General features: G+C 42.0%; 2 protein-coding genes across 5 annotated transcripts in view; one reads left to right on the top strand and one right to left on the bottom strand.

The window, feature by feature from the left end:
- BBS2 (Bardet-Biedl syndrome 2) overlaps positions 1–22,243 on the bottom strand; it is a 32,641-nt gene extending 10,398 nt beyond the window's left edge. Inside the window, exons 1-13 of one of the 2 annotated variants that reach the window (XM_035025168.1) lie at positions 21,973–22,243; positions 16,986–17,213; positions 12,351–12,476; positions 12,026–12,088; positions 10,746–10,823; positions 7,612–7,716; positions 7,442–7,528; positions 4,044–4,179; positions 3,660–3,799; positions 2,450–2,594; positions 2,191–2,362; positions 1,636–1,765; positions 398–529 (exon numbers count right to left, since the gene is read on the bottom strand). In XM_035025168.1, coding sequence (XP_034881059.1) covers positions 398–529; positions 1,636–1,765; positions 2,191–2,362; positions 2,450–2,594; positions 3,660–3,799; positions 4,044–4,179; positions 7,442–7,528; positions 7,612–7,716; positions 10,746–10,823; positions 12,026–12,088; positions 12,351–12,476; positions 16,986–17,213; positions 21,973–22,089 — 1,659 coding nt within the window. In that variant the 5' untranslated portion in view covers positions 22,090–22,243. Of the gene's footprint in view, positions 1–339; positions 530–1,635; positions 1,766–2,190; positions 2,363–2,449; positions 2,595–3,659; positions 3,800–4,043; positions 4,180–7,441; positions 7,529–7,611; positions 7,717–10,745; positions 10,824–12,025; positions 12,089–12,350; positions 12,477–16,985; positions 17,214–21,972 lie in introns of both variants that reach the window. The other variant, XM_035025169.1, reaches the window with a different exon arrangement.
- LOC118023766 (metallothionein-4) overlaps positions 21,918–27,288 on the top strand; it is a 34,622-nt gene continuing 29,251 nt past the window's right edge. For all 3 annotated transcript variants that reach the window (XM_035025174.1, XM_035025173.1, XM_035025172.1), the window contains exons 1-3: positions 21,918–22,005; positions 23,715–23,864; positions 25,318–25,413. The gene's annotated coding sequence lies outside the window, so the exon portion shown is untranslated. The remainder of the gene's footprint in view (positions 22,006–23,714; positions 23,865–25,317; positions 25,414–27,288) is intronic.

The raw sequence follows: 27,288 nt of genomic DNA, 5'->3' as shown, positions 1-27,288 counted from the left end.
CATATTTACTGAACCTAAATGTTGCGGTAAATAAGACAGGGGTTAGCCCTGGAGGAAATTACAAACCAGGTGAGTCACACTTCTAGCAGCCAGCTAAAAGATCAATCGTCTGGCCTTGTAAACTGAACAACAAAATCATTCAAACATTGAAAATGTTTTTGTTCACCTCTGTATTCCCATCTCTTCCCAACTTAGACAAGGAAGGGCTGAAAGGAAGGATGGAGGAAGACAGAACACCACCATTCTAGATTACACCCCAGTGTCTAAAACAATTAACAGTAACAGACTACACTGAAACACATGGTTTTACAACCTTGAGACTGGTGCCACCCACCTTACCTTGCACTGAATGGTCAACAGTCCATGAGAAATCTATGCCCGTGACAGTAAACGTTACCTCTCCACTAAGCTTTATCTTTATATACAGCTGGCCACCGTTCCGTAAGGAAGTGAAACACACTTGAAATGGAGCATTTTGAATGTTAGTGTCTTCTGGTAACAGGAAGTTCTGGTTGAGCCATATAACAACCTTAAAAATTAATAGGATGAAATGAACTTCCATTTTTAAAGGACAGTCATTCTTAAGAATTACCCTTCTTTCTAGATTTATTGCTTGATTAAAAAAAAAAAAAGAATTATACTTCACACCCCCTTCCACCAAGAACACACTAATCACACTCCTTTTTCCCACCGCATACATGATCTTAAGTAACATTCATAATGTCTGGCCCCACAGCATGCATGACTTTAGAGCATTTTCAGTGTAGACATAATCTTATATGGAATGTAGGAACGCTTTGGGTATGATGCTAAGTCTGTTTATACAGTAGCTCTTCTGTGGCTATATCCTGGACAAACTATTCCATTCCAACCTTTAAACAAAATTTAAAATGAAGTATGCATGCAAACGCATGAGAGACAGACACAGAGATACACCCACACAATAAGTAAAAAGTAAGTTTTAATATTCGTAACAATAGCAGTACTTACACGGATAGCAGCACAAGGTCCACGTAAGAATCTACATTAGAATCTACGTGACTACAAACCTCCCTGAGATTTCTCAAGTCCAGCCAAGGTTAAAGGCCACTAGTATTAGTCTCTTACCCTGTATAAGGTACTGTCACACCAAGTTTGTAATCTGCAGGGGCCCCCTGTGAGGTGGAACCCTCCTCCCTTACAGATAAGGGCATTGAGGCCCAGACGGGTGAGAGCTGACAGCACTAAGAATATCACAAAGAATTTAATTAGTTAAGGTAGCATCTGAACCCAAAATGTTCCCAGCTCCAATTCCCACTCCCTTTCCATTCTGAAGCAGGTTCCTCCTAGAACACTGCGTCAGGACAAGCACACCAAGACCATGACAAAAGAAAGAGAGGAATTCGAAGCTGGTGAGAATTTACCTGTAACGAAGGATTGCTCAAGTAAATAAGGTATGTGTTTTTTCAAAGTGAGAGGAGGTATTCTAGCAGTGTTTTCATCACAGGTTATAAGCCAGCGCCAAACTACCTACCTCCTTCATGTCATAATTACTGCTACCAAATAACTCATTCACGTCATCTCCCCCGACTATGAAAGAACGTCCAAAGGGTTCTAAAGTGCAAAAACATTGAGAGAGAAAAGCCTGACACTCACCCTCTGTGCCCGTTCTGCAATGACAAAGTTGACATAGCTGAGTGGCTCTCTGGCAGGGTCAGGGCTGGTCAGCGCATACATGGAGAAGCGGGGAAGCTGTCTTGTCAGTTCAAACACATGAAACTGGGTGCTATGGTCAACCAACGGAGCACAAGAAGAGAAATGGGTTGCGTGGAATATTATTTCAAAATGCAAGGCCCAGAAAATAACTATGAAGTCACTACTGGGCCATCGAGTTATTTACGGGTTTCGCTGAAGGAGAAAAACCCAAAAACCTTGAGAGTTAAGTACTACTACAGTAATGGGGTTTGGGATTAGCGAGAACATGAGTCTTATACATACACACAGACATGCACCAAGGGTATAAAATGCCCTTTTTTATTTTTGAAAGATTTCAAATTAGGGAAGGAAAGGTCATGGGAAATCTTGCCTGGGTGGGTAGAACCATCAAATGGCTCCTCTGGCCCCCCCAAAATCCATGGCACAACAGAAAATGTACCCATTTGCCCTCCTCTAAGTGCTGGCTAGAAATGAACTGTGATTGCAAAGAGTCACCTGCTTCTGTAACCCACGAAGGTTTTCAAGTGCAGATCCACAGGGACATCTTTGGGAGGTGTAATTGGGATGCGGATGGAGCTGGAAAGGTTGTGAATGCTGGGGTGTACCACGTGGCTTTCACCTAGAAAAATTCCCTCGGCAAAAATCAATACAGCTCGGATGATGGTGTCTACAGAGAAGAAAGAAAACAGCAGTTCAAGAACCACTCCAAGATGGCAAAGGTATCCACGGACACCAGCTATAAATAATTTCTTACCGTTAGAGGTGGAAATACACAATTCCGCATGAGCAGCCTGGGTCTCATGCCCCAGATTGACCGAGAGGGCGGTGTGCAGCTTGGTATTGGCTGGGATGATACCCCGAGGTCCATCAGCCTCACTCTGTGGACTGCTCAGTTCAGCCTGTGAAACATGCCCCAATTCCAACTCAGTCACCAAAGCAGTGAACTCATGTCAATTTTAAATAATATGGTTATTCGGCTTCAAAAGATTGACTCCCAACCATCTGATATTAATCTGATTCTTTAGAATTCAGAGGGCTCACCTCATTATCACTCCCTTTCTCTACCCAGCCTCTTCCCAAGGGAAAAATTCCCTGTCCCTTTCTGTGGTTCAGGCTCACCGTACCCCACCATGCCTTTTATAGTTTGGGGGTTGTTTTTTATTTTTTTTATTTTTTTAAGATTTTATTTATTTATTTGACAGAGAAAGACAACGAGAGAGGGAACACAAGCAGGGGGAGTGGGAGAGGGAGAAGCAGGCCTCCCGCTGAGCAGGGAGCCCGACGCGGGGCTCGGTCCCAGGACCCTGGGATCATGACCTGAGCCGAAGGCAGACGCTTAACGACTGAGCCACCCAGGCACCCCTGGGGTTGTTCTTTTAAACTAGCAAAATTAATTCACTTAATAATAAATTCAAATACAATTTCCCATGACAAGACAAATTAAAGTCCCACCTCCCAGCTCATCCTCCAGCCAGCTTGCTACCTACACACACACAGGTTTTGTGGTTGTCAACTTTTGTTATTTGTTTATGAAAAAGGTAAGAGATACTCTATACATATTGTTCTTGCATTTTTTCACTCAGTAAGGCCACAGATATCCTTCCGTATCAGTCCAACTACATACGCCTCATTCTCCTGAGCTGCTTCATATCCTCCAGCACACTCCTTACTACTGATCAACCTTTCAGTTGCTTCCAACTGTTCACTACCACAAACAGTGCTACCGTAAATGTCTTTGAACACGTGTGCAAATATTTCTATAGTTCAGCTGCATCGAAGTGGGATTTCCAGATTAAAGGATACGTGCCCTCTCCCCTCTGACCCTGGCAAAAAGGCCAAAGCAATCCGTGCTTCCGCCAGTGGGCAGGAGGGGCTGACACTCAGTCTTCCTTCACATTTGCCATTCCCACCTCTCCAGACTCCCACTTCCCCTAAGGAAAATTTCCATTTCCATGAGGACCTACCTTGGCGTTTTCCTCATAGTTGCGGAGTTCCAGCAACAGATTCTGTTTTTTCTGACTCAGCTCTCGGATCAGGTCCTGCTCTACGCTGGTGTCCATGAGGTTCCCTCTCATCTCCGCTGTGCCTGGCAGGTAGCCCCGGACTGTGCAACAGGAAAAAAACCCTCACCACATGGAAGAATACCCCGGCATAGCCAGCCCTACTTTTAAATCATCAACTGTCTGTTCTTAAAAACCAAAAACCTAAGTTCTCATCCCCCCCAACAAGGTGACTTTATTAGGATGCGAGGATATCCATACAAACACTTTATAGTGAAATTTCCTGGTATACTGACCCAATCAAATTGAAAATCTGATTTTTCAAGGATTTTTCCCATCCCAATTTACTTTCACCGTCCACTGCGCAGCAGATGAGCTGTGTGTGGCCATCCATCAGGTAATCTCCCTCCAGCACACCAGCAATTGCAGAAGAAAAGTTGTCTTTAAAGATAACCTCCCCAGTTCGGTCACTTCGAGCATCAACCTAAAAATAAAATAAGAACTTGAAAAATAGCTTATGCTGTAATTAAAAAAAAAACAAAATTTTAAAGTCAGAATCAGCTCTAAAAGTCAGCTAGTCTAGCAGTTTTCAAGAGTGCTCCATGGAGCCCCATGGCTTCTCAGGAGACACCTATGACACCTGGGGCTAAGGGGACCATAAGGGGCCACAACCAGCTAGACTTTCTTCTTTTTAAATAAAAGCTGTTTTACTACTGGCCTTTACATAATGTCATTTGGAGAAATGGGTTGCCAGTTCATATACAGAGAATAGGGCAAGTCCAAAATGTCTGGGTTCAGATTCCAGCTCTGCCACTTACTATCTTTGGGATCTTAGGAAAGCCTCTTATCCACTCCCTGCTTGGTCACTTCATCTGAGGGTCAAGAACAAGAACCTGAAGAAAATAACTATACCTACACCCCACAGGATTGGAATGAAGTTAACACATTAAAGCACTTAAAACAGGGGCGCCTGGGTGGCTCAGTTGTTAAGCATCTGCCTTCGGCTCAGGTCATGATCCAGGGGTGCTGGGATAGAGCCCCGCATCGGGCTCCCTGCTCAGTGAGAGGCCTGCTTCTCCCTCTCCCTCTCCCCCTGCTTGTGTTCCCTCTCTCGCTGTCTTTCTCTCTGGGTCAAATAAGTAAATAAAATCTTTAAAAAATAAATAAATAAAGCACTTAGAACAGAGTCTGGCACATAGATGTATACAGGAAATGTGAGTTCTACATAAAAACGTTACCTTTATCATATATGCATATAAATTATATTTACATCTGAAGTTTGAAAAACACCAAACACCAAGCTAGCTCAACCTTCCATCATATAACCTTTTATAATAACCCTGTTTAAGAGTCTCTCTTCCATGTAAAAACTATTGAGATACCCCAGCGAGCCCTCCCATCCTCACTGAGTTTCCCCTTCCCAAGAAAGGCAAATAATGAATGATCAGAAACAAATGAACCTGAAAAACAACAATGAAGGATAACCACTTAAAATGATGACTTTTGTTTCAAGCAAGAACAAGTGTTATCAATAAAAGAGTAGCTATAGAAAATCTGGTAGAGCAATCATTTCAATGGCCAGTGCCATTCACCATTTTTGTCTGTTCATGAACATCCTTCTGGGCAAAACTTCGTAACCACCACAACCAAAATAAAGTCATTTAGGTCATAGCCTACTACTAGCTCCTACCCCTTGTCTGGAGAATGTCACATTCAAGTATCCGTGCTCTCAACAACAACATGTAAGCCTGATAATTACCATTGCTGAAGTTTGTGAAGTAATTAATGGTCTGTATTTACCAAAACCCTTAGCACATTAACTCTCAGGGCCCCTGGCTGGCTTGTCCGTGGAGCATGCAACTCTTGATCTCATGGTCCCGAGTTCGAGCCCCATGTTGAGTGTAGAGATTACTTAAAAAATAACCCTCTAACTCAGACTGAACTGAACTTACTTCTGCATTTATACAATACTTTACAAATAAGAGTTCATTTACTACGAAGCAAGGCTACAAATTCATATTTCTCTGGATATTCTGCTCTTTGCTTTATCCAACATGGAGGTTTTGCCCTGGAGCAGAGAATGGCCCTCCAACTCAACAAACGATCTACTAAAGGTAAAGTTAATCGGTTGCTTACATTCATTTGGTATTTCTGCACCTAAATTCACATGCTGGATCTGTATATTTCCCTTTTGTATGCTATTTCTGTGAAGTGTAGATATCAGTTTTTCTACTCATATAATGAACTGTTAATTTTCTTTTTTTTTTGAACTGTTAATTTTCTTATCTTTTTTTATGTTCTGGAACAGATTATATAATAGAAATTGCTTAAAATTTTGAAAGCATTTAACTCTAAAAACATCTAGGTCCGGAGTCACATTTGGTAGGTAACTTTTTATTTTTAAGGTAACTTTTGATAAACTTCTCAAGTCTAGTTTTTTAATTCTTGACTCAATCATAGTGATTTAATTTATATTTATAATTTATATTTATATTCCCCCAGAATACGGTCCATTTTACAATTTTCATGTTTCTTACTAAAGAACACAATCTTCCCTTATAATTTTTTGTTTTTTTATTTTAAAAGATTTATTTATTTGCAAGAGAAAGAGAGAAACTATGTGCAGTGGGAGGGACAGAGGGAGAGGGAGAGAGACGCCCCACTGAGTGCAAAACCTGGATGGGGGGGGCTCGATCCCATGATCCTGACATGATCACCTGAGCTGAAATCAAGAGTCAGATGCAACCAACTGAGCCACCCTGGCACCCCAGTCTTCCCTTATCGTTTTTTTTTTAATGTTTTATTTATTTATTCATGAGAGTGAGAGAGAGAGAGAGAGGCAGAGGCAGAGGGAGAAGCAGGCTCCCCGCCTAGCAGGGAGCCCAATGCGGGACTCGATCCCAGGACCCTAGGATCATGACCTGAGCCAAAGGCAGACGCTTAACCATCTGAGCCACCCAGGCGCCCCTTCCCTTATCATTTTTAATGCCCACGCCAAAGACAAAACCAGGTAAAGAAGCAGGAACCAACACAACAGTTCTATAGAACCTGTTCTTCACACAACACCAGAGGAAGGTTACAAGGTCCTGGCCAAAAGCAAAGAAAAACCAAAGAAGAAAAGGCAGGAATTAGCTGATCTCCTTCAGGCAATCCAGCACTGTCACGTAAGAAAGCTAGGGCAAATGGTACCCATGGAGATCTGGCAGCTACTTAGTTTCTAACAAGACAATCCGGACTTGCCAGAAGTCTGCAGAAAATTCTGATTTGAACTTAAAAAAGGAAAGAAAGCAAAAAGATTGTATTTTGAATTTTATGGTTGGGAAAACAATATGATAACATGATTCTTCCCATTAACTCTAAGTTTTCAGTCAGTCTTAAAGATTTATTAGAGAAGAGCTATACAAACAGTTCATTATTTGCTTATTAAAATTCCTTTTTTTATGGTCCTACACCTATGATCAACCTGATTAAACTGATTCTCATTTCTTCAAGGAACAGATTCAGAAAGATCTTCCCAAAGATTTTTCTCCCAAATCAGGCTTTTAAGACCAAAAGGACACTCATTCACTTGTAGTACTGATCCTATGGCAGGAAGAAAAAATGGGCAAAGATTATGAAGTTAACTTTGAAAGCACAGCCAAGGAAGACAAGTTTATATTCTCGTGTTACTGCTTCTGAGTTGTGCAGCCTGTCTATCTCAGACAAACAGTCTCTGAATTACACCTGGACTCTGTATTTCAACTTACCTTCCCATTGGACCAACCAGTTATCAGTTCACATACTCCATCAGAATTAAGGTCGAAAGCGTGAATGCTCATGGCATGATTTTTGGACTGAAAAGGAATTTCAGTAATTAGTCCACAAGTCTTTCAATAAGTATAAAATCCCTGAATATTGGAGGCTGAATTACACTAACTTTAATTCTCCAGTATCGGGCTGTTTTGTCGTAAACTCCAACTGTGCCATTGGAAAGGGCATAACCAAATCGACTGCCATACATGGGGCAAAGAGAGGTGATTATCTGCAAGAAATAACACATAAAAACACAACATCTTCCCATTAAGGTTCAATTTGATGCGAAGTACGGCTTCATAAAATTGCATGCCTTGCTACCAAGTGTGTTAAAATTAGATTTAAATCTGTTAGAGGGGAATGTATTCCTCTTCTCTATGATCCATGTCATCTATTTCAGAGTTGGGTAATCAGAATTAAATAAACTCACAAAGTTTGCTGTTTTAGATCAAACTTACGTGGCAAGTTTCAGCAAATTATTTTTAAAAAAACAAAATTGAGTGATTAAGGATGAAATAAAGTGAGTATGTAAGATACAGAAAATGTACAACAGACACTGTTATAAACACTAACTCAAAAAATGTTTTAATATCCTACAGTCTAAATTGTAAAGACTTGTAAAACCCACAACTGAATATCCTTTATGTACACGCTTTTCTTCCTATGACATAATTTATTGCTTGCTAGATGAAAGATGTTTTTTAGAAGAAAACATAATTCTTTGAAAAGTTACAAACCCAAGCACATGGATTTGTGTATGTATGTAACAATATACAGAATGTGAATATCATACAGAAATATTTATAGGACTGTTTGAGGATTTAACACCTTTAAAGGGATAAAATTTTAGATACTGAACAAAATTATCCTTTAAAGTTAAAACCAAAGCTTAATGATATCTATGCTCTTGCAGATCTACTTTCTAATTGTGACACGAATACAAGAGATATTAAGAAATAAAGTGTATAAAGCAGAGAATAGTTATATAATTTCCTCTACACCTACAGCTTTTCTACAAAACCACCCACTTCACTTAACTCTGAATGCAAAGTGCTGTGTAGGATTCCAGAATTATTTAGCTCAAGGCATTCTTTTGGCAATAGTCAGTACTGTTCAACTGCCAAACGAATTATAATTTTGCTGATCTGTGAAATGACATTTGAGCTAGGAGCAAAATCAAACCAAAAGGACAGGAAAATGGCCCTGATTTATAAAGTTCAGATTTTCATAAACTTAGCCCCAAATTCTGTAGGTCCCTTCATCCTTCATTAATTAGTTCACTAGTTTCTCTCTTTTGTTGGACCAGGGACCAGAGGCCCAACAGTCAGCTCAAGTCCCTACCTCTATTTCATGGTCTCCTGTCCTTGTCTAGGATTTAGGAAAAAGATGTTTCAAAGAATGTAGCCTCCTCACATCTAGCATTGACAATAAACAGAAATCCAACAAAATCTGAATAATTCCCACCAAATTGGAAAAATTTACTACCAATTTGAATGAAAGAAAAACCCACCAAATTGGAAAAATTTACTACCAATTTGAATGAAAGAAAAACAATAACGCAGGACACAGCACCTACAGACCACTGATTCGTAAGTTGGCATTTTTTTGAAGGGGGTAAGGAGGGAGTAGCAAACCCCTTTAAGAACCTAATGAAAGCTAAGGACACTCTCCAAAAAAAATCACACGTTAAGCACGGACACTTAAACAGAACCCCTTAGCCTTCATTAGGGTCATTAATTTTCTCTACCTACAACTATCAGTTTACAATTAAAATAACTGTGAATATATAAAAAGCATAGTATAACTAAGTAAAAATCTATGATCCTCGCTATAGGATAAAGGTAAATTAGCTAAATCAAGGATAACACTTTGTATATCTATACGCAAGTTTTGCTTTTTGGTCTTTTTTTGTAGTTAGTGGAACAGAAGCCTGACTTTCCTACACAGCTTCTGTAAGTGGCAAGTGGCACGGACAAGTGGCTAGGATGGGTTCTGAGGCCAGTGCCCTCAAGCTTTCTGATCCGGACTCTCAGACACGACCTGAATAAATTTTGCAGGATCCCAGCATCCTGATGGCTCAGACTCCCTTCTGTTGTGTTTGCTACCCCTTTAGAATGTTCATGAGCCACTGCTCCTTTATCCTCTTCTCCTTTCTTCCTTCAGAATATCCTAATTCATTTTTCTGTTTCCAACTTGCCCAATCCTGGAGAACCAGCAGCAAATAAATATCCTAAGAATGCTAAAACTACAGTGGATGAGGGCAATCTATAGACAAATGAAGTTTAAACTCTTTCAGCAACATCCCAGGTTCTATTACATGAGTAATTCTTTTTCTTTTTTTTAAAGACATTATTTATTTATTTAACAGAGAGAGACAGCGAGAGAGGGAACACAAGCAGGGGGAGTGGGAGAGGGAGAAGCAGGCTTCCCGCTGAGCAGGGAGCCCGACGTGGGGCTTGATCCCAGGACTCTGGGATCATGACCTGAGGTGAAGGCAGACACTTAATGACTGAGCCACCCAGGTACCCCATGAGTAATTCTAATCACGGAGAAACAAGCCAAGTTCTCCAACATGTGATTTTAAGTTTACAGACAGAAATGTGCCTAAGAAGTACTTAATTTGAATGAAGAAGAAAAGTTACAGAAATCTTGTTTGTGTACTTCACTCAATCCCATTTAATATACATGATGAGGAGGAGGCAGACAAGGCAAAGTTCAAATCCTGACCACACCACTTCATAGCTATGACCGTGTGTGAGTAATTTAACCAAGAAACTTTACACCAGTTTCCTCATCAGTAAAGAGGAATAATAATAATATCTTCCTAATAAGGCTGTTGTAGGGTTAAATGAATTTATTCACATAAAGCACTTAGAACAGTATCTGGCATCTATTCAGTGCACAATAAATGGTTACTGTTATTAGTGTTATTATTATTATCAATATGCATTAACTCATTAAAAGAAAGGCCTTTATGTACTCCATAATTTTTCTCTTTTAATCAGTCTGTTCAAAATATATCTTTTTTTTTTTCCCTGCCACCACCACCTCCTCCCCGCTGACTCTCAAAATATATCTTGATACAGGATTTTAAAGCACATCTTTCTCTGTAATGTGCAGTTCTGTTTAACCCCTCCAGTTTTTACCCCATAACTGTCTGGGCTGTGAGAAGTCCCAGCACTCTCATCTGATGTGACATTTCACGGTGCTGATCAATCTTGCCCAAGGTTACCATGACTCTGACGTGGCACTTCTTACCTCTGTTTCTGTCATTTCTGCCACAATCTCGTCTTCTTTAAAAACTCGGATATCAAAATCCTCTGACCCGACAAGAAGCTGAAAGGGAAAAGAATCATGCATAGTTAGTTCAACAAGTGAACCCAACAGAATGCCCAGAGATAAGACAAAAAACTGCATGACACTTTATACACTGCTACTGCCACCCAAGAGTTTCCATCTCCCGAGAATCTGGTATTCGGGAAGCTTCCACCCATTGGGAAAGTCCCCAGATTCAGTTAGTGAAGAAAAAGTGGCCACTACAAGGTTTTATCCTTGCGTGCGGGCTGCACATCGTGCCAGAATATGTCCTTCCACCAAGCAGCTGAAAACGCTCCCTGGCTCAGTGCCCTTCTCTGCCTGCGGATAGAAGCCAGAGACCAGTAGCCATGGACAAGAGACAGGTAATTCGGCACCTGACACAGCACTTGGTGGGCTGCTCAAGAAGCTGATTCCTAGGGGTGCCTGGGTGGCTCAGTCATTAAGCGTCTGCCTTCGCCTCAGGTCATGATCCCAGGGTCCTGGGATCAAGCCCCGCATCAGGCTCCCTGCTCGGCGGGAAGCCTGCTTCTCCCTCTCCCACTCCCTCTGCTTGTGTTCCCGCTCTCGCTGTGTCTCTGTCAAATAAATAAATAAAATCTTTAAAGAAAGAAGCTGATTCCTGGAGGAGCCATCACAATAATTTCAAAGGCTAAGAGCCCATCTCTAAAACTTTTCGATTCCTGGGGTGCCCAGGTGGTTCAGTCAGTTAACCGGCTGCCTTCGGCTCAGGTCATGATCCCAGGGTCCTGGGATCGAGTCCCACATCAGGATCCCTGCTCAGCAGAGAGCCTGCTTCTCCCTCTCCCTCTGACTGCCTCTCTGCCTACTTGTGCTTCTATCTCTCTGTCAAATAAATAAATAAATCTTTTAAAAAAATTATTAAAAAAATAAAACTTTTCGATTCCTGAAAATGTTGGTTTCAAAGCATCAGAAGTGAGTTGTAAGATTGTGAATATGGCTGTGGTCTCATCTACCATTCTGCCCTCTCTCCCTGCCCTGTCTTTGAAACATCATGGCCTTGATCTTTGTATTAGACAAACACAAGTGGATGTATTGTTCAAAAGAGGAGAAAGACAAATGAGGCCAGTTAGCTTGTCATTTAGGCAAGAGAGCACCAAAATCAACCAAGAGAAGCTAACGCTTCTCTTAACACTAATGTCATTGTCATGGGAAAATTATTCAGCTGAACACGCAAGATAAGTATCTCCTCCTCCACACACCTCTTTCTTACCATCACCGTCAAAGTCACATAAGGCCAAGGAATGAACATTATCTCCAGTAACCTGAAAATAAAACCAAAGCTCGTTAATATGCCATCTTTTTTTCACTTAATCCAAATACATTAGCTACATGAAAGAGGATTACACAAATCACCAATGGGTATTATTCAAATTACAAATGTTCTTTTTTTAATGTACAGAATTATAAATGATTCTATTTCATTTTTCTTATTCATTATAGTCAATGGTAAAAAACAAACAAAGCATAAAGAACATTAAAAGTAAATATGTTTAAGAGGATTAAGAGAATGTTTTGTTCTTATACCGTCCAAAAGAGATCATTTCCTTCATGATCAAAACCCTGCAGAGCACAATTTCCACCAATAATGGCAAGAGGAGAGGAAATGTCTCCCAGTGTTCCCAGCACAATTGCATTGGCCCCATCTGCAACCTAAGAAGGACAAGAAACACATAAAATCTCAGATTCAGTGATGCACAGGCACAGTGGATATAACATATATCCTTATCTTTATTTCAATACTCAAATCTCTGTCATCATTTGTGAGAAGCCACATGGTCTCTCCTGAGAGGCAGGCCAGGGCCGTGCACTGGGGACAGTCACTGTGGCTTATATGTGCTTCCACAGGGATGAGCAGAGACCCAGGATCGACTCAGGCTGCTGGCCTCTCACACTAATCCGCCACAATAAACTGCTACAGAATCTGAGGCTCTCTAGAACTATGAGTTCTAGAGGCCAAATGCTTGCCAGAATCAAACTTACACCTTTAAAACACCCAAGCTTTTATAATCTCTTTTAACCATGTTGGATGGAAATCTTTTCAATACTTATTACCTAGTTCTCTTGCTAGTACTCTTTTTAATTGTAAAGTTCCTGAGAAGTACAAAGAATAATAAAACACCTACATCCCCACCACCCAAAATTAATAAATGTTCCAGACTTCTTGAATAAAGCACATAAGTATAATTTAATTTATTTTTTAAAAATTCAAGGATATCGGGGCGCCTGGGTGGCTCAGTCGTTAAGCGTCTGCCTTCGGCTCAGGTCATGATCCCAGAGTCCTGGGATCGAGCCCTACATTGGGCTCCCTGTTCCGTGGGAAGCCTGCTTCTCCCTCTCCCGCTCCCCCTGCTTGTGTTCCCTCTCTCGCTGTCTCTCTCTCTGTCAAATAAATAAATAAAATCTTAAAAAAAAAAAAAATTCAAGGATATCTTTGGAAAGATTGTTTATCTATTTGTTTATTATACAAGAAAACAGTCCTTATTTATATAATCTGCACGTGGGAAAACTATAAAAAAACTGGCTATAAAGGAAAGAAAAATTCATTAGAAATCAAAACTGCTAAATGGCAAATCAATCAAAAGATAAAAAGGTAAGCAATAAACTGGGAAAACACCTACAATATCTAAGACAAAGAACTAATTTTTTTGTTAATAAAATAAAACAGGTAATAGAAAGCAAATAAATAAGAAAAGGATAAACACCCAAGCCAAAAAAAGAACAGGAAATTCACAAGAAATACAAATCACCAATGAACATGAAAATCTTCATTCTCACAATGTATCATTTTCAATTTTCGGATTAGAAAGACAAAAAAAAATATTATCCGCTGTTGGTTGGGGTGTGATAAAACAGGCACTCTCATATTCTGTGGGGAAGGTGGAAAATAATAGTCTTCGTAGAGAGCAATTTAGCAATACCTATCAAAAATCTCATTTAAAAAAGGCCTTTAATGTAGCAACTGCAGAGGTGCATTCTTGAGATCATTAATTATGTGTCAACTTGGCTAAACCATGGTACCCAGATATTGAATCAAGTATTATTCTAGGTATTTCTGTGAAGGTATTTTTTTTAATGAGATTAACATTTAAATCAGCAGACTGAGCAAAGCAGATTGCCCTCGATAATATGGGTGGGTCGCATCCAATCAGTTAAGGCCTTAATAGAAAAAAAGACTGACCTCCCTGGAGGAAAGGATTCTGCCACCAGACTGTCTTTGGACTCAAGTTTCAACATCATCTCTCCCCTAGATGATGCCTAATCTGCAAATTTTGGACTTGCCAGCCTCCACAATTGTCTGAGCCAATTCCTTAAAATAAACCAGTTAATCTCTCTCTCTCCCTATATGTACATATACCCGTCCTACACTCAATTTTATTTTTTTTTTAAAGATTTTATTTATGTATTTGACAGAGAGAGACACAGCGAGAGAGGGAACACAAGCAGGGGGAGTGGGAGAGGGAGAAGCAGGCTTCCTGACAAACAGGGATCCCGATGTGGGGCTCAATCCCAGGACCCTGGGGTCATGACCTGAGCCGAAGGCAGATGCTCAACGACTGAGCCACCCAGGAGCCCCTACACTCAATTTTAGTCTTGCACAAAAATACAGGAGGAATATCTTTGTGACCCTGAAATAGGCAAAGACTTCTCAGGACAGAAAGAGCACTAACTATTAAAGAAAAAAACCAAACAGCTAGACTTCCAACAAAATCAGAAACTTTTGCTCATCAAAAGACACCTACTTATTGGAATGAGCCATGTACTGGGAGAAGATACTTGTTATACATATTGTTATTTGCTATATACATTGTAAATATTATTTTATATATGTATATATATAAGAATTCATACCCAGTATAGCCAAAGAAAATCTACAAATCAATAATACACCCAAAGTATCAATAAAAAACAGGCAAAAGACCTTTTTATTAGACACTTTACAAAAGCAGGTAGATAAGTGGGAACTAAGCACAAGAAAAGGTGTTCTACATCATTGGTCATGAGGGAAATGCAAAATGAAGCCACAATAAGATACCACTTTACACCTTAAAATGACTAAAATTGAAAAGACTGGGATTACCAAATGTTGAGAAAGTATGGAGCAACTGGAACTCTCATACACTGCTGATGGGAAGTGTGAAATGGTACAAGCATTCCTAGGTATTTACCCAAGATAAGTTAAATCACATGCCCATAAAAAGACTAGTACAAAAATATTTATAGCCATTTTATTAATCATTGCCCCAAATTGGAAACAACCCAATATGTCCATCCCACCTGTCTATGATCAGAAGAATGAATAAACAAATTGTGGTATATTCACACAATGGAATACTGCTCAGCAACAAAGAAGAATTACTGCTCTATGCAACAACATGGATGATTCTCACAGACATGCTGGATGAAAGAAGCCAGATACCAAGGAGCACATTCTGGAGGATTTATATGAAGTTCAAGAACAGAGAAAGCTAAGCTAAGGTGACAGAAATCAGAACACTGAATGTCTAGGAGATATAGGAAATGACTGGAATGGGGCACAACAAAATTTTCTGAAGTGATGGACAAATTCTATATTTTTATAGGGCACATTGGTTACAGGGGTCAAAACGCACTGAACAGTACACATAAGGTTTGTGCATTTCACTGTATGTATATTTTATCTCAATTAAAAAATACCCCCCCAAAAATAACTGCATTTCTAGGAACTTATCCTTAGGAAATCATCAGGTATATGCTTATCAAAATATCAACTGTAATACAGAAACTATGGAAATAACATAAATATGCAACAATATGAAATTGATTAAGCAAATTATTATATAGTACCACAATGAAAAAAATTTAGAACCAATAAGAATGATGTATGAATATACAGTAACTTCATATAAAGACGTTCACAGTGTGGTATTGAATAAAAAGGCCACGTGTAAAGGCCAGGGAGTGGAAACAATACACGTGTCCATTAGCTGATGACTGGATGAAGAAAATATGCTATGTCCATGCAATGGAAAATTCTTCAGCCATAAAAAAGAAATGAAGTACTGATACATGCTATGACATGGATCAACCTTGAAAATATTATCCTAAGAAAAAGAAACTAGTCACAAAAGACCATTTATTATATGATTCTGTTTATACAAAATGTCCAGAATAGGCAAATCTACAGAGACAGAAAGTTGATTAGTGGTTGCCTAAGCAACACAGGTTGGGAGAGAATGGGGAGTGACTACCAATGGGTACTGGGTTTTTTTGGGATAATGAAAATGTTCTAAAATTGACTGTGGTGAGGGGACACCTGGGCGGCTCAGTCAGTTGAGCATCCAACTCTTGATTTTGGCTCAGGTCATGATCTCAGGGTCATGAGATCAAGTCCCGCATTGGACTCCACGTTCAGCACAGAGTCTGCTTGTCCCTCTCCCTCTGCTGCTCTTCCCCTCTTTCTCTTTCTTTCTCAAATAAATAAATAATCTTAAAAAAAACTGATTGTGGTGATAGCTGCACAAGTCGCTGAATAAACTAAAACAACTGGATTGTATCCTTTAAGTGAGTGAATTGTATGGTATGTGAATCATATCTTAATATATGTTAATATGTTATAATAAGTTGTAGGAAAAAAGGCTACATGTATTTAGTATGATCCCATTTTGTAAAAAAAAAAATTCATTTAGTAAAAATCAGTTCAAGGGTTGTGTTATTTCTAGATGGAGAAATTATGAGTATTTTTTTTTTTTTTTGCTTCCCTATCTTTTCCATAATAAACATGAGTAACTTGGGTAAAAAGCCTGTAGCCTGTAGATGGCAGAGCACAGTAAGTGGCTTCTCCTATAAACTACTATACTAAACTTCACTGCAAAGCTACCAGGAGGTCTGATCACTGACTTCCCGGCTCTTGGCTGAGCTCTCAATAGATCCTGACAGGTGGTGGTAGCACAGATGAACCTTATGGGAGACAAGCTGGAGTGGTGCCCAGTGGTTACCAACCATGATAAAACAAGTGTCAGGCAGAGTGCAGATGGAAATGGAAAAATCTGTGAGTTGTTTACATTACAAGAGCCATACAATAAGCAAACCAAAATAAATGTCTCATCTCTTTCAAGCATAAAATACCAACGGACATTCATGAGTAATGAGAACGCTACGGTTGTAAAGAGGTATACTTGCCTCTCTGTAGAACAAATCTGAGTTATTGTAGACATCATAAGCCAGAAGATTAGTCTGCGTCCCCACTAAAAGAGCATCATACCCAAGTTCTGGGTTCAGGGCTCCTGCGGTCAGGCAGCTGACTGCCTGGTTAATGTTGAGAAGCGAAACATCAGACTCCAGGGGGCTCTGGAAGACCCTGGAGGCACTGAAATGCTGGCTCCGGGTATGAGGATTGTGAATAAAAACCTAAAACAGAAACAGTTAATTACATCCCCTTAATATGCCAAAAATGTAAAATTAACATACATTTTTTAAGAGACCCAGGGTATTAACAGATATCAACACAAACAAGAGGTTACTTTAATCACCTACAAAACTTGAAACACTCATACATAGTTCTGTGTATTGCTAGATTTCAATCACTAGGAACTGTGGAAACCCAGTGGTTCTTAGCCTTCTCGAGAACAAGGTAATGGACCAGATGTAGTTGTTGCTCACCAGGGCAGCTTATCTGCTACCCACCAGCAGGACGTCAAGCACTCTCACAAACTAGCCTCCTCTTGGTCAACCTTCAGGAAGTGCTTCCAGCTACAACGTGATTGCTTCACACTAAGACGATCCCATAACATACAGTAATAAACACTTCCTGTGGTATCTTTCATCCACACACCTAATACATTCACTTCCTAACCCTTAAAATTGGTTGTTTCAGGAGCGCCTGGCTGGCTTATTGGAAAGAGCATGTGACTCTTGATCTTGGGGTTTTAAGTTCAAGCCCCATGTTGGGTATAGAGATTACTTAAATAAAACTTAAAAAAAAAAAAAAAAAAAAAAACTGGTTGTTTTAAGAGTTAAAATATATAGTTTTAAAGTCTGGTTGTTCATAGATCTGTTTTACAAACTTAAACTGAGTCATGTGGTCAAGCTTTTTCAAGGTTTCATGGTCTATACTAGTAAGACAGAATTAAATAATTAGTCCAAAGTTAATTAACTTAGCAGTTCCAACTCTCATAGATATAATCACCCCAAGAGGGGTCACTGTTTGTGGGGTAGGAGGATGTTAGATATTAAAATGGCTTGTGACCCTCCCAAAGGGCACAGTACAAAAACAGACATGCAGCATATCTCTGGTATTAAAATTTCATTAGGGAAATCTTCCCTGTCTAAAAAATGCAAAGTAAAAAAGGGTGGGAAACACTGTACTAGAGATCGCTTAAACCTCTTCCAGTTTTAGGGGCGCCTGGGTGGCTCAGTCGTTAAGTATCTGCCTTCAGCTCAGGTCATGATCCCAGGGTCCTGGGATCGAGCCCTGCGTCGGGCTCTCTGCTCAGCAGGAAGCCTGCTTCTCCCTCTCCCACTCCCTCTGCTTGTGTTCCCTCTCTTGCTGTGTCTCTGTCAAATAAATAAAATCTTTAAAAAAACAAAACAAAACCTCTTCCAGTTTTAAAATTCACTGATTTTTAAATAAGTATTTCATCCCTTCAATAGAAATCCAAAGATTAATTTTAAGTTATTATCTAAACAGACAGCCTGCTCAACAACAAATAATTTCCAAAGGAATTGATTAGAAATATACAGAAAAGGTACATAACTATGGAATATCGTGTTGATGTCCTCATTTGTGTAATACTTTACAATACGCTTTTATAAACGTTACTGCATTTGATCCTCACAACAAGCCCTGGTTTACAGATGAGGTCAGAAGGGTCAAGGCCCCTTCCCAAGGTCTGGTGACTGGTAAGTGAAGAGGGCTAAGACCTGACACCTGGCATCCAGTTCCAGAACCTGCACTCTAGCCACCATGTCTTACTTCCTTTTAAACAGTTCGGATAGCGGATGTATCGGAACAAAAGAATTCTTTCAGAGTCTTCCAGTAATTAGACAGGTTGAGGGAGAACAGGAAGGGAAATCACTTATGGACTTCATATTCCCTGCTCATTGGAAAAGAAAGAGTTTGGGGTTTGTGGCCAACAGCAGCAACACTCCCAGGAGCAGACTTCTCCCTAGTTCCCCTCCTGCTGTTCTCTGAGTCTCCAGGAGACCTACCTGTCCCTCAGGCATGGAAAAAGCCAAGCTCAGTCACACAAACAAATGGATCACTCCCCGTGCCTTCAGCCAAAGGACTGGCTGAAGTTCGTGGAACGTTTGTTCTAGCTGAGGGGATGCTGCTGACAGGAGAAATTCAACGGGTCCCTTCAGCCCCATGGTGAGAGGAAAAACGTCCCCAGAGGAAAACAATAACATTCATCTTGCAAAAAAACCCTTTTTAAAATATCCTTGCTCAAAACAAAACAAATAAAATCCTTGCTCAGGCTCAGAGACCCAGATCCCAGTATGTCAGATTCACATTAACAGAATCCCACTTATAATGACAAAATCCTGTTTCTAGAGATGTCCAATGGTCAAGGAGGGCTTTAGCCTTACCTGGAATGTTTAATTGTTATTATTGTGTTGTAGTTGCTTAATTATTTTTAAAGCAGAATATATTCCTGTATTACTTGGATCATAAAATGCTACCATTTTTTTAAAGTCTCAATATAAAATATCAGGTCATAACTTTTGAGATTTGTTTAAAGTTCTAAACAAAATATCCAATTACATAGGTCACAGGACTTTCTCTCTCTCTCGATCTCGCTCTTACTCTATTTTTTCTAACTCCAGAAACAGACCTAGACTCCAGTGTCCCTGTCTTCCATATTCGGTCACATTCTAATGATAGGGCTTCCATAGACACCTCTGCCTGGCCTTCTTGCTTCTACTTCTACACTCACCTCCTTGCAGCTCTGTTGCAGTACCAGCTAGAGTTATGCTTTATCTTAAAACATTAATCAAACCCCATCACCCGAAAACAATGGTCTTTAGATGGCCTACTGGCCCTATATGATCTAGCCCCTGGCTATCTCACTGCTTCCTTCATTCCATCCCAGCCCCAGCAGCCTCATGTTGCTGGAACACACCAAGCATATTTCCACCACAAGGCTTTTGCACTTGCTGATCCCTCTGCCTGGAAGGCACTTACCCCACATTTCTGCAGGGCTTGTTTCTTCCTTTTCTTCAAATCTCTGATCTACAGTTATCAGAGGCCTATGGATCACCCTATCTAAAATAGTGATCTCCCGGGCGCCTGGGTGGCTCACTTGGTTAAGCGATTGCCTTCGGCTCAGGTCATGATCCTGGAGTCCCTGGATCGAATCTCGCATCGGGCTCCCTGCTCGGCAGGGAGTCTGCTTCTCCCTCTGACCCTAACCCCTCTCATATGCTCTCTCTCATTCTCTCTCTCTCAAATAAATAATCTTTAAAAAATAAAATTAAATAAAATTAAAATAAAATAAAATAGCAATCTCCCATCATTCCCATCCCCTTACTATTTTTCCCCCCTAGGGAGACATTATCTGTGTGTTATTTATATGTATATATAAATATATCTTAACACGTAAATAAAACATAAAATATATAAATATATAAATATACATATATATTTTTTCTCCCCCTGGTGTCTAGCTCCCCTTTTCAAATGTAAACTCCAAATGGGTGACACTTGTCACTTTCAACCTTGCAACTACAAAGCTAAGAACAGTGTTCAGTTGTAGTAAGCCCTCAACAAATAAGGGGCAGAGCCAATATCCACGGGACCTTTTCAGCCCATTTATTTAGCTGCTATGCACCCACGGAACCAATATGATTTTTTTTTTTTTTTTGGCATTTGCAGAACCTCTTAATAACTAACATTATTACATGCCAGGCCTTGTGCTAGGGGGCTCTACTTCATTACAGTACCTAATGAAAATGCATCATTACTTTCTACCTATGTATCCCAAGGCCTATCATCTAACATACAGCGTAGGTGGAAGTGCCTTGAAAACTATAAAACATTATATAAATGTTATCTTATTAAATCCACACTGGGTCAAGCACAGGTACTTTACCTTTCATCTCCACCACTTTCTAGTTGCATGACCTCAAGCATTACTTTGAACCTCTCTGAACCGCTATTCTAGTCAGTGAAGTGGGAGTAAGGACAAGAAAATAACAACAATTAGTGACTTACATGCCTACATTTCCCACACCCCAAGCGCTTTGCATGTATTAACTTACTTAGTTCTCATAACAACCCTATGTGGTAGATACTATTATTAAGTACTTTGCCCAGGGTCATGAAGTTAGTAGGTACTGGAGCCCAGATCACACCTGTGCTAGGCTGCTGTCCTTGGCATTGTAGCAAGGATGCCGAGATCATTCGTGTAATAAAGCTTTGTACCTGTTAAACATTATTACGCTTGGTGTCACTGTATACCATGTATTTTGGTCATGCCTCCATCAGTACAGAGTGCCTTGATGTGCCTTCTCTGCTGGATTTTAAGCTTTGTGAAAGTAGAGATTTCAGCTTTATCTCTGAACCCCCAACATCTAGCACAAAGGAGGTGTTCAGTAAGTCTCACGAATGTTAAATGACCATTTCATCTCTGTGACTCCCACACCTTGCACAGCACCTGGCACACTGTAAGCACCGAACAGGTACTCAGTGAATAAATTCTAGGAAAAGACGTAAATGTACACGGATAAAGATCAAGTGAAATCTGAATCACTGAATTTAGGGGTCTTTGTACTTTTTTTCCGTAAAGTTGTCTGGTTCGAGAGGCAATATGAAATAGTGGAAGGAGCTCCAGTGACAGGCAGAGGCCTTGGGCTCAAATCTGGGGTACGCTACCACTCCTAATCCTGACCAAGCCCCTTCCCTCCTAGGGGCTTTTCTTCCCTAAGCTTCTTATCTGCACAGGGGCTCCAACACCGTCCGAGTCTAAGTGCCTATAGACAAACTGCTTGGAAAAGCCCTTCACGCGAGAACCCATCATTCTTCCTTATTCTGCGCAGGACGGAGAGCTAGGTTGCCAGGCAACCGAGGCTGGGGGCGGGGTCGCAGGGTGAAGGGCGGGGTCGCAGGGGCGCAGCCGCGGAGATCCGGGGGACTCGGCGGACCCGGACTCCGTGCGGTGGGAACGGTTACCTTGCCCGCTTGGGTGGCGGCTGCCAGGCACGGGTGAGTCCCGTCGTAGCGCCCTATGGCCACCATGCGGGGGCTGATTTTGTGGCGCAGTTTCAGGGTGAACACAGGCAGCAGCATGATGGCGGCGGCTCAGGGGAAGAGGGCTCGGGGCCGGAGGCCTGTGCAGCGGAGCCGGCCTCACCCGCCGCGGTGCGCAGCTCCGGGACCCGCTCCTTCAAGCCTGGCGCGAACGGCGCGGGATCCAGGGCCCCCCCACACACACACACCCCGCGACCCCCCCCCCGCTCTTTCTGCGGCTGCGCAGGCCCACCTAGCCTCTTCTGCGGCTGCGCGGGCTCCGCCCCGGGTCCTTCTGCGGCTGCGTGGTTGGGCCTCGCGCCTGGCTGAGACTAAAGTTTCTCTCTGGTCGAGTCGCGTGTTTTGCTGCTGTAATTTTACCTCGCCCTAGTCCCCTGTAAGAACATGTCTGAGCCGTTGCACTCCCGGGACTTTTCCTAGCACCACAACCAGGCTGCACCCCTGCAGATTCCACACACAAGTACCTCAGTCCCAAAGGGAAGTTCAGGAAAGGTATCTTGAATGCTTGCTCTGCCTTTTGATTTAGCTGTTAGTCGGGGCAAACCACAGTAGTTACCTGCACTAAGTATACCAATCCTTCCAGGATAAATAAAAATAGTGCATCAGACTCATATTTAAGTAGTCCAGCCGCCCCTTGTAAAATTCCTTATATATCTTTAAATGAAAATATACAAAATTGAAAAGTCACAAAACTTCCCAACATTCATTTAAATATACTATGTGTTAGGCACTGTTCTAGAGAATAGAGGTTTAGCAGTAAACATACTAGTTTACTGCTCTGCTGGAGCTCTCCTGGCACCAACTTACTAGTCAGCAGAGACAAGCAGTAAACAAGAAATACATGCAGTAGGTCATTTGGTGATGAGAACCATAAAGTTAAAGGAGGGAAGAGGAGTAGAGGATTGGAGGGAGTGCAGTACTACATAGGATGGTAGGGGAGAGACCTCAAGTGACATTTAGCTAAGGACTTGAAAGTGAAAGAGCCAGTCTTGGGGAAGAATGTTTCAGCAGGTGCAAAGGCCCTGAGCACTCCGTTTGAGTGCCTTCTAGAAATAGACATTTAGAAGTGAGGAATGAGATGAGTAGGAACCAACAGAGGAGACTGAGAAGGAGCAGCCATCGAGGAAGTAGGACCAGGCGGTATAGTGTTCTGGAAGCCGAGTGAAGACAGGGAGAAGGAAAATAACTGTGTCAGATGCTGTAGGTAGGTCTTAAAAGATGAGTTCTAGAATATTCTTGTTACCCTTGGATTCTGTAATCACAGCTGTACAAATGAGCATCTTTCATAAAGCCTACTGTTGTGTCTGACTAGTTGTAACCTCCTTTGGAGATCATGTCAAAAGACTAAATTTGAGGGCCTTGATGGAATGTAAGACCTGAGACAATGGCCCTCTGCAGCCCCTCTGATAGGCCTTGCTTCTGAGTCCCACCAGCCCCTTTCTGCCCCACCACCTCCTCTGTCACCCGTCAAGACACCACAGTTCGTAGCAGTTCCCCAACCAGCCTCATAATAGAAATTGCCCTGGCTTGTACCCCTGCCCTCATCCATCAGAACTTAATTTGCTTTGTGAAGTATCCTTCCCCTCTACCCCCAGAGTCTACCTCTACAAAGTTGTCAGCAAACTGAATCCACTTTGCTAATAGCTGATCTTTCCCACGAACAGCTTGAAAGGAATGAATCTCTAACAGATCATTTCGGGCCATCAGTTTTCGGACAGTCTCCATATGCCGGGCAGTGTTCAAGGACCTATGAAAACAGCGGTGGACAAAAAATGTGTAATTGGTGCCCCTGTGGAGTTTACAACCTAGAGGAGGTAAGGAGCAACAAACATTACACATGAAAGCAAATAAGATCATTTTATCTGGTCATAAGGCTGATGTGCTCGATGAGGCTCAGGAAAAGTCTGTCTGAAGAAATTTGAACTAAGATCTTGATGATAAGAAAGCAGCTTCCATTAGAAGATGTGGGGGAAAGGCTTTCCAGAGAGAGGCAACAGTAAAGGGAAAGGCCCAGGTTAGGTATGTTCCAAGATCAGAAAGAAGATAACGTGACTGAAACCTAGTGAATGAGAAAGAGGTCACATCACCTCAGGCTGTGAACCACACCAAGGAGCTTGAGTTTTACTCTTTAGCGGCAGACAAGTGCATGGCTTACTGGATTTCCATGTAAAGTTGGATTTCCACCCAGTAAAGCCTCACTCACTTGATGGACTGCCTTGGTGGCCTCCTATTGCAATCAGCAGCAGCAGCATCACTAACATTTATATCACTAACGTTTCATTTTCTACATGCCACCATTTCTAAGTACTTCATGTGGATGGCTCACTTAATCCTATAATAACCCTGTGAGGCAGGTGCTATTGTTAGCCCATTCTACAGATGACAAAACTTTTCCACTGTCACCTCCTCCTTTCATGACTCCTCATTGGTGCCCCAGTTTCAACCAAAGAAAGTTCAAGCACTTTGACAACTTATAGAGATCAAATTCTGATCACCACTGGCCTCTGCAAGCCTCCTCTTCTGCCACCTCTTTCTTGCCTCAAACTCGATCCCTTCTTCGATGCTGTCTCTAGTTTCCCTGCCTTTGCTCACATTGGCCCTCTGCCTAGAATGTCCTTCTGTCACTTCATAACTCCCACCCATCTTTGGAGACAGATTGGACGTCACCACTCCAGACAGTCATGTCTGCGCTCATATTTAGGAGGTAGCCACCCTTTCGTGGGTCCCCTGGCAATCACATCATTTGCCATATTGGAGTTTTTGAGTCTTTGGATCACAATCCTAGTTAGGATCAGCAAGGATCCCCAGAAGGGTAGATAATCCCCATCCTCCTTGACAAGCACTGATCAGAGCAGGGGACTTGGGAAGGTTCTCCTCTAAGGAGAAAGGAACAACAGCCAAGAGAGGCTGGCCCAGAGATGGCTCTCCCTCTACCAACAATTGCAGAGTCTTCTTTACCTCTGATGACTTCCCCCTCAAGAATCACTGGCTCTTCAGAGGGGACAGCTGTCATCTTCACGTCAGTGAGACCTGGGGCTCCTGAGGACCCAGGACTTGTGGGAAGTTGCTGGTGGGCTCTAGGCTGGCAACACTATCTAGAGGGTGAACCCACAAGTGTCCAAGTATGAAGTCCTGAGTTCAAATCCCCCCTCCATCAGTCACTCGCTGAGGCTCAAGCCCATCATTTAATCCTAAGACTCATATGTATTGAATGTCTTCTCTGTGCCAGGCATTTGACACACACACTTACTTGCTTAATCCTCACAGCCACCATCTGAGGCAGATTCTATCATCATCCCCATTTTACAAGAATGGAAACAGTCACAGCAGGTTGGATCACCCAAGCCTGAGAACACACGGCTGGTAAGTGGCAGAACCAGGATGGCACACCCAGGTGGTCTGCCTCCAGGCCTTGAGCTATGAACCGCCCCACGTACTATAGTGTCTCCTGCAATGAACTTCCTGAGAGCCAGCGTCCTCTTCTAGAAAAGAGAAATATCTGGAATACTACTTCTGGGGAGTATTATGATAATTATACAAATTAATATAAGTAAAACAATGCCCTGCCTTAATAAGGGCTCCCATAAATGGTTATTATGATTATTATGAGCTTTTTATGATTCTGTCTTGGTGAGAAGGCTACCTTTGACTTGTTAGGATTGTTATTGTAATAAATTTGGTGTCTTTTTTTACTTTTTTTTCCTCTTCTTTTTTTTTTTTTTTTTTTAGCAAGTAGCATTGTTTCTGGTTCTCTCTCAGCCCCAGGGTGGGGAAAAACACCCACCTAGCTAGACAAGGTCTGGTGGGAACTAGGTGAGACCCGGCTTGGAATGCTGATTTCCCTGGGCCACCCCTGCCCCTCCCCCACCCCCGTGTCCTCACCTCGCTGTGTGAAGCAGTCCCACTAGAGGGTGTGCAGGTGTAAAGAACGGAGGTTCCTGCACCGCAGGACTCTGGATTACAGGCCTGGTGAGAGGGCCCCTCTAGACAGAAGGCCTCCAACTGTCAGTCATGGGGTTCACTTCTGGAGAGTGGACTGGGACAGGGGGCCAGCCGCAGGAGGACTTTGACTTTTCTTTTGTGCGCTGTGGTGTCTGCTGTTCTCACAGCAAGATTGTACTTTTGTAATAAACATACACACACACTGTAAAATAAAGTAGTGTGCAGGGCGCCTGGGTGGCTCAGTCAGTTGTGTGTCTGCCTTCGGCTCTGGTCGTGATCTCAGGGTCCTGGGATCGAGCCCCAGGTCAGGCTTTCTGCTCAGCTGGGAGTCAGCTTCTCCCTCTCCCACTGCCCCTCCCCCCACCCCTGCTTGTGCGCGCGCTCTCTCTCAAATAAATAAATAAGTAAAATCTTTTAAAGAAAATAAAGTGGTGGGCGCCTGGGTGGCTCAGTTGGTTAAGCGACTGCCTTCGGCTCAGGTCATGATCCTGGAGTCCTGGGATCGAGTCCCGCATCGGGCTCCCTGCTTGGCAGGGAGTCTGCTTCTCCCTCTGACCCTCCTCCCTCTCATGCTCTCTGTCTCTCATTCTCTCTCTCTCAAATAAATAAATAAAATCTTCAAAAAAAAAAAAAATAAAGTGGTGTGGACGTGGAGGATGTCTGTGAATTTCAGAGATCCAGATCCACAGCCCCTCCCCACCCTGTTGCCCCAGAACCTGCTTATAAAGGACCCCAGTCTTAAGTTTCCCCAGAATTATGGGAGTGGCCATTAGGATCTCTCCCCAGCGCACAGAGGGGCAGGGGCCAGAGACCACTGGAGCAAAGCAGGTAGCACGGGGTCCGGCTCTGTGAGAACACTTCACGAGCAGCCTTTCCAGGGGTCCCCTCCTGCAACCCTTCATCGCCTGACCCCCATCACCTGGCTCCGGGTTGGGTCTGCTGTGGGCCGTGGGGGTGAGGCTGTCTGTCTGGGTGTCCTGTTAGCCCATTTGACACTTGTGAGCAGTGAGGAAGTGAAGAATCATATTTCAGGCCACTTACTTAGCAGCACGTTACATATAAAAAACCAGAAACTGCTCCTTCTGGAAGGTAGACAGGAGAAAATGTACCGCTGCTACTACTCGTAATAATAGTAGAAGCTAACACGTGTTGAGCACCTACTATGTACCAGACTGCTAAATTCCTTACTTGTATTATTATGTGGCTTAATCCTCACAGTAAGCCTATGAGATAGGTAATATTATCCCCATTTTACAGATGCAGAAACTAATTTCAACTCCAATTTTCTTCTACCCT

This window comes from Mirounga leonina, unplaced genomic scaffold, assembly GCF_011800145.1.
Source record: "Mirounga leonina isolate KUSES-001 unplaced genomic scaffold, KU_Mleo_1.0 Mir_180, whole genome shotgun sequence".
NCBI classification, from domain to species: domain Eukaryota; kingdom Metazoa; phylum Chordata; class Mammalia; order Carnivora; family Phocidae; genus Mirounga; species Mirounga leonina.
Note: the sequence above shows the minus strand (reverse complement) of the source record. Positions and strands in the feature narration are given on the sequence as shown.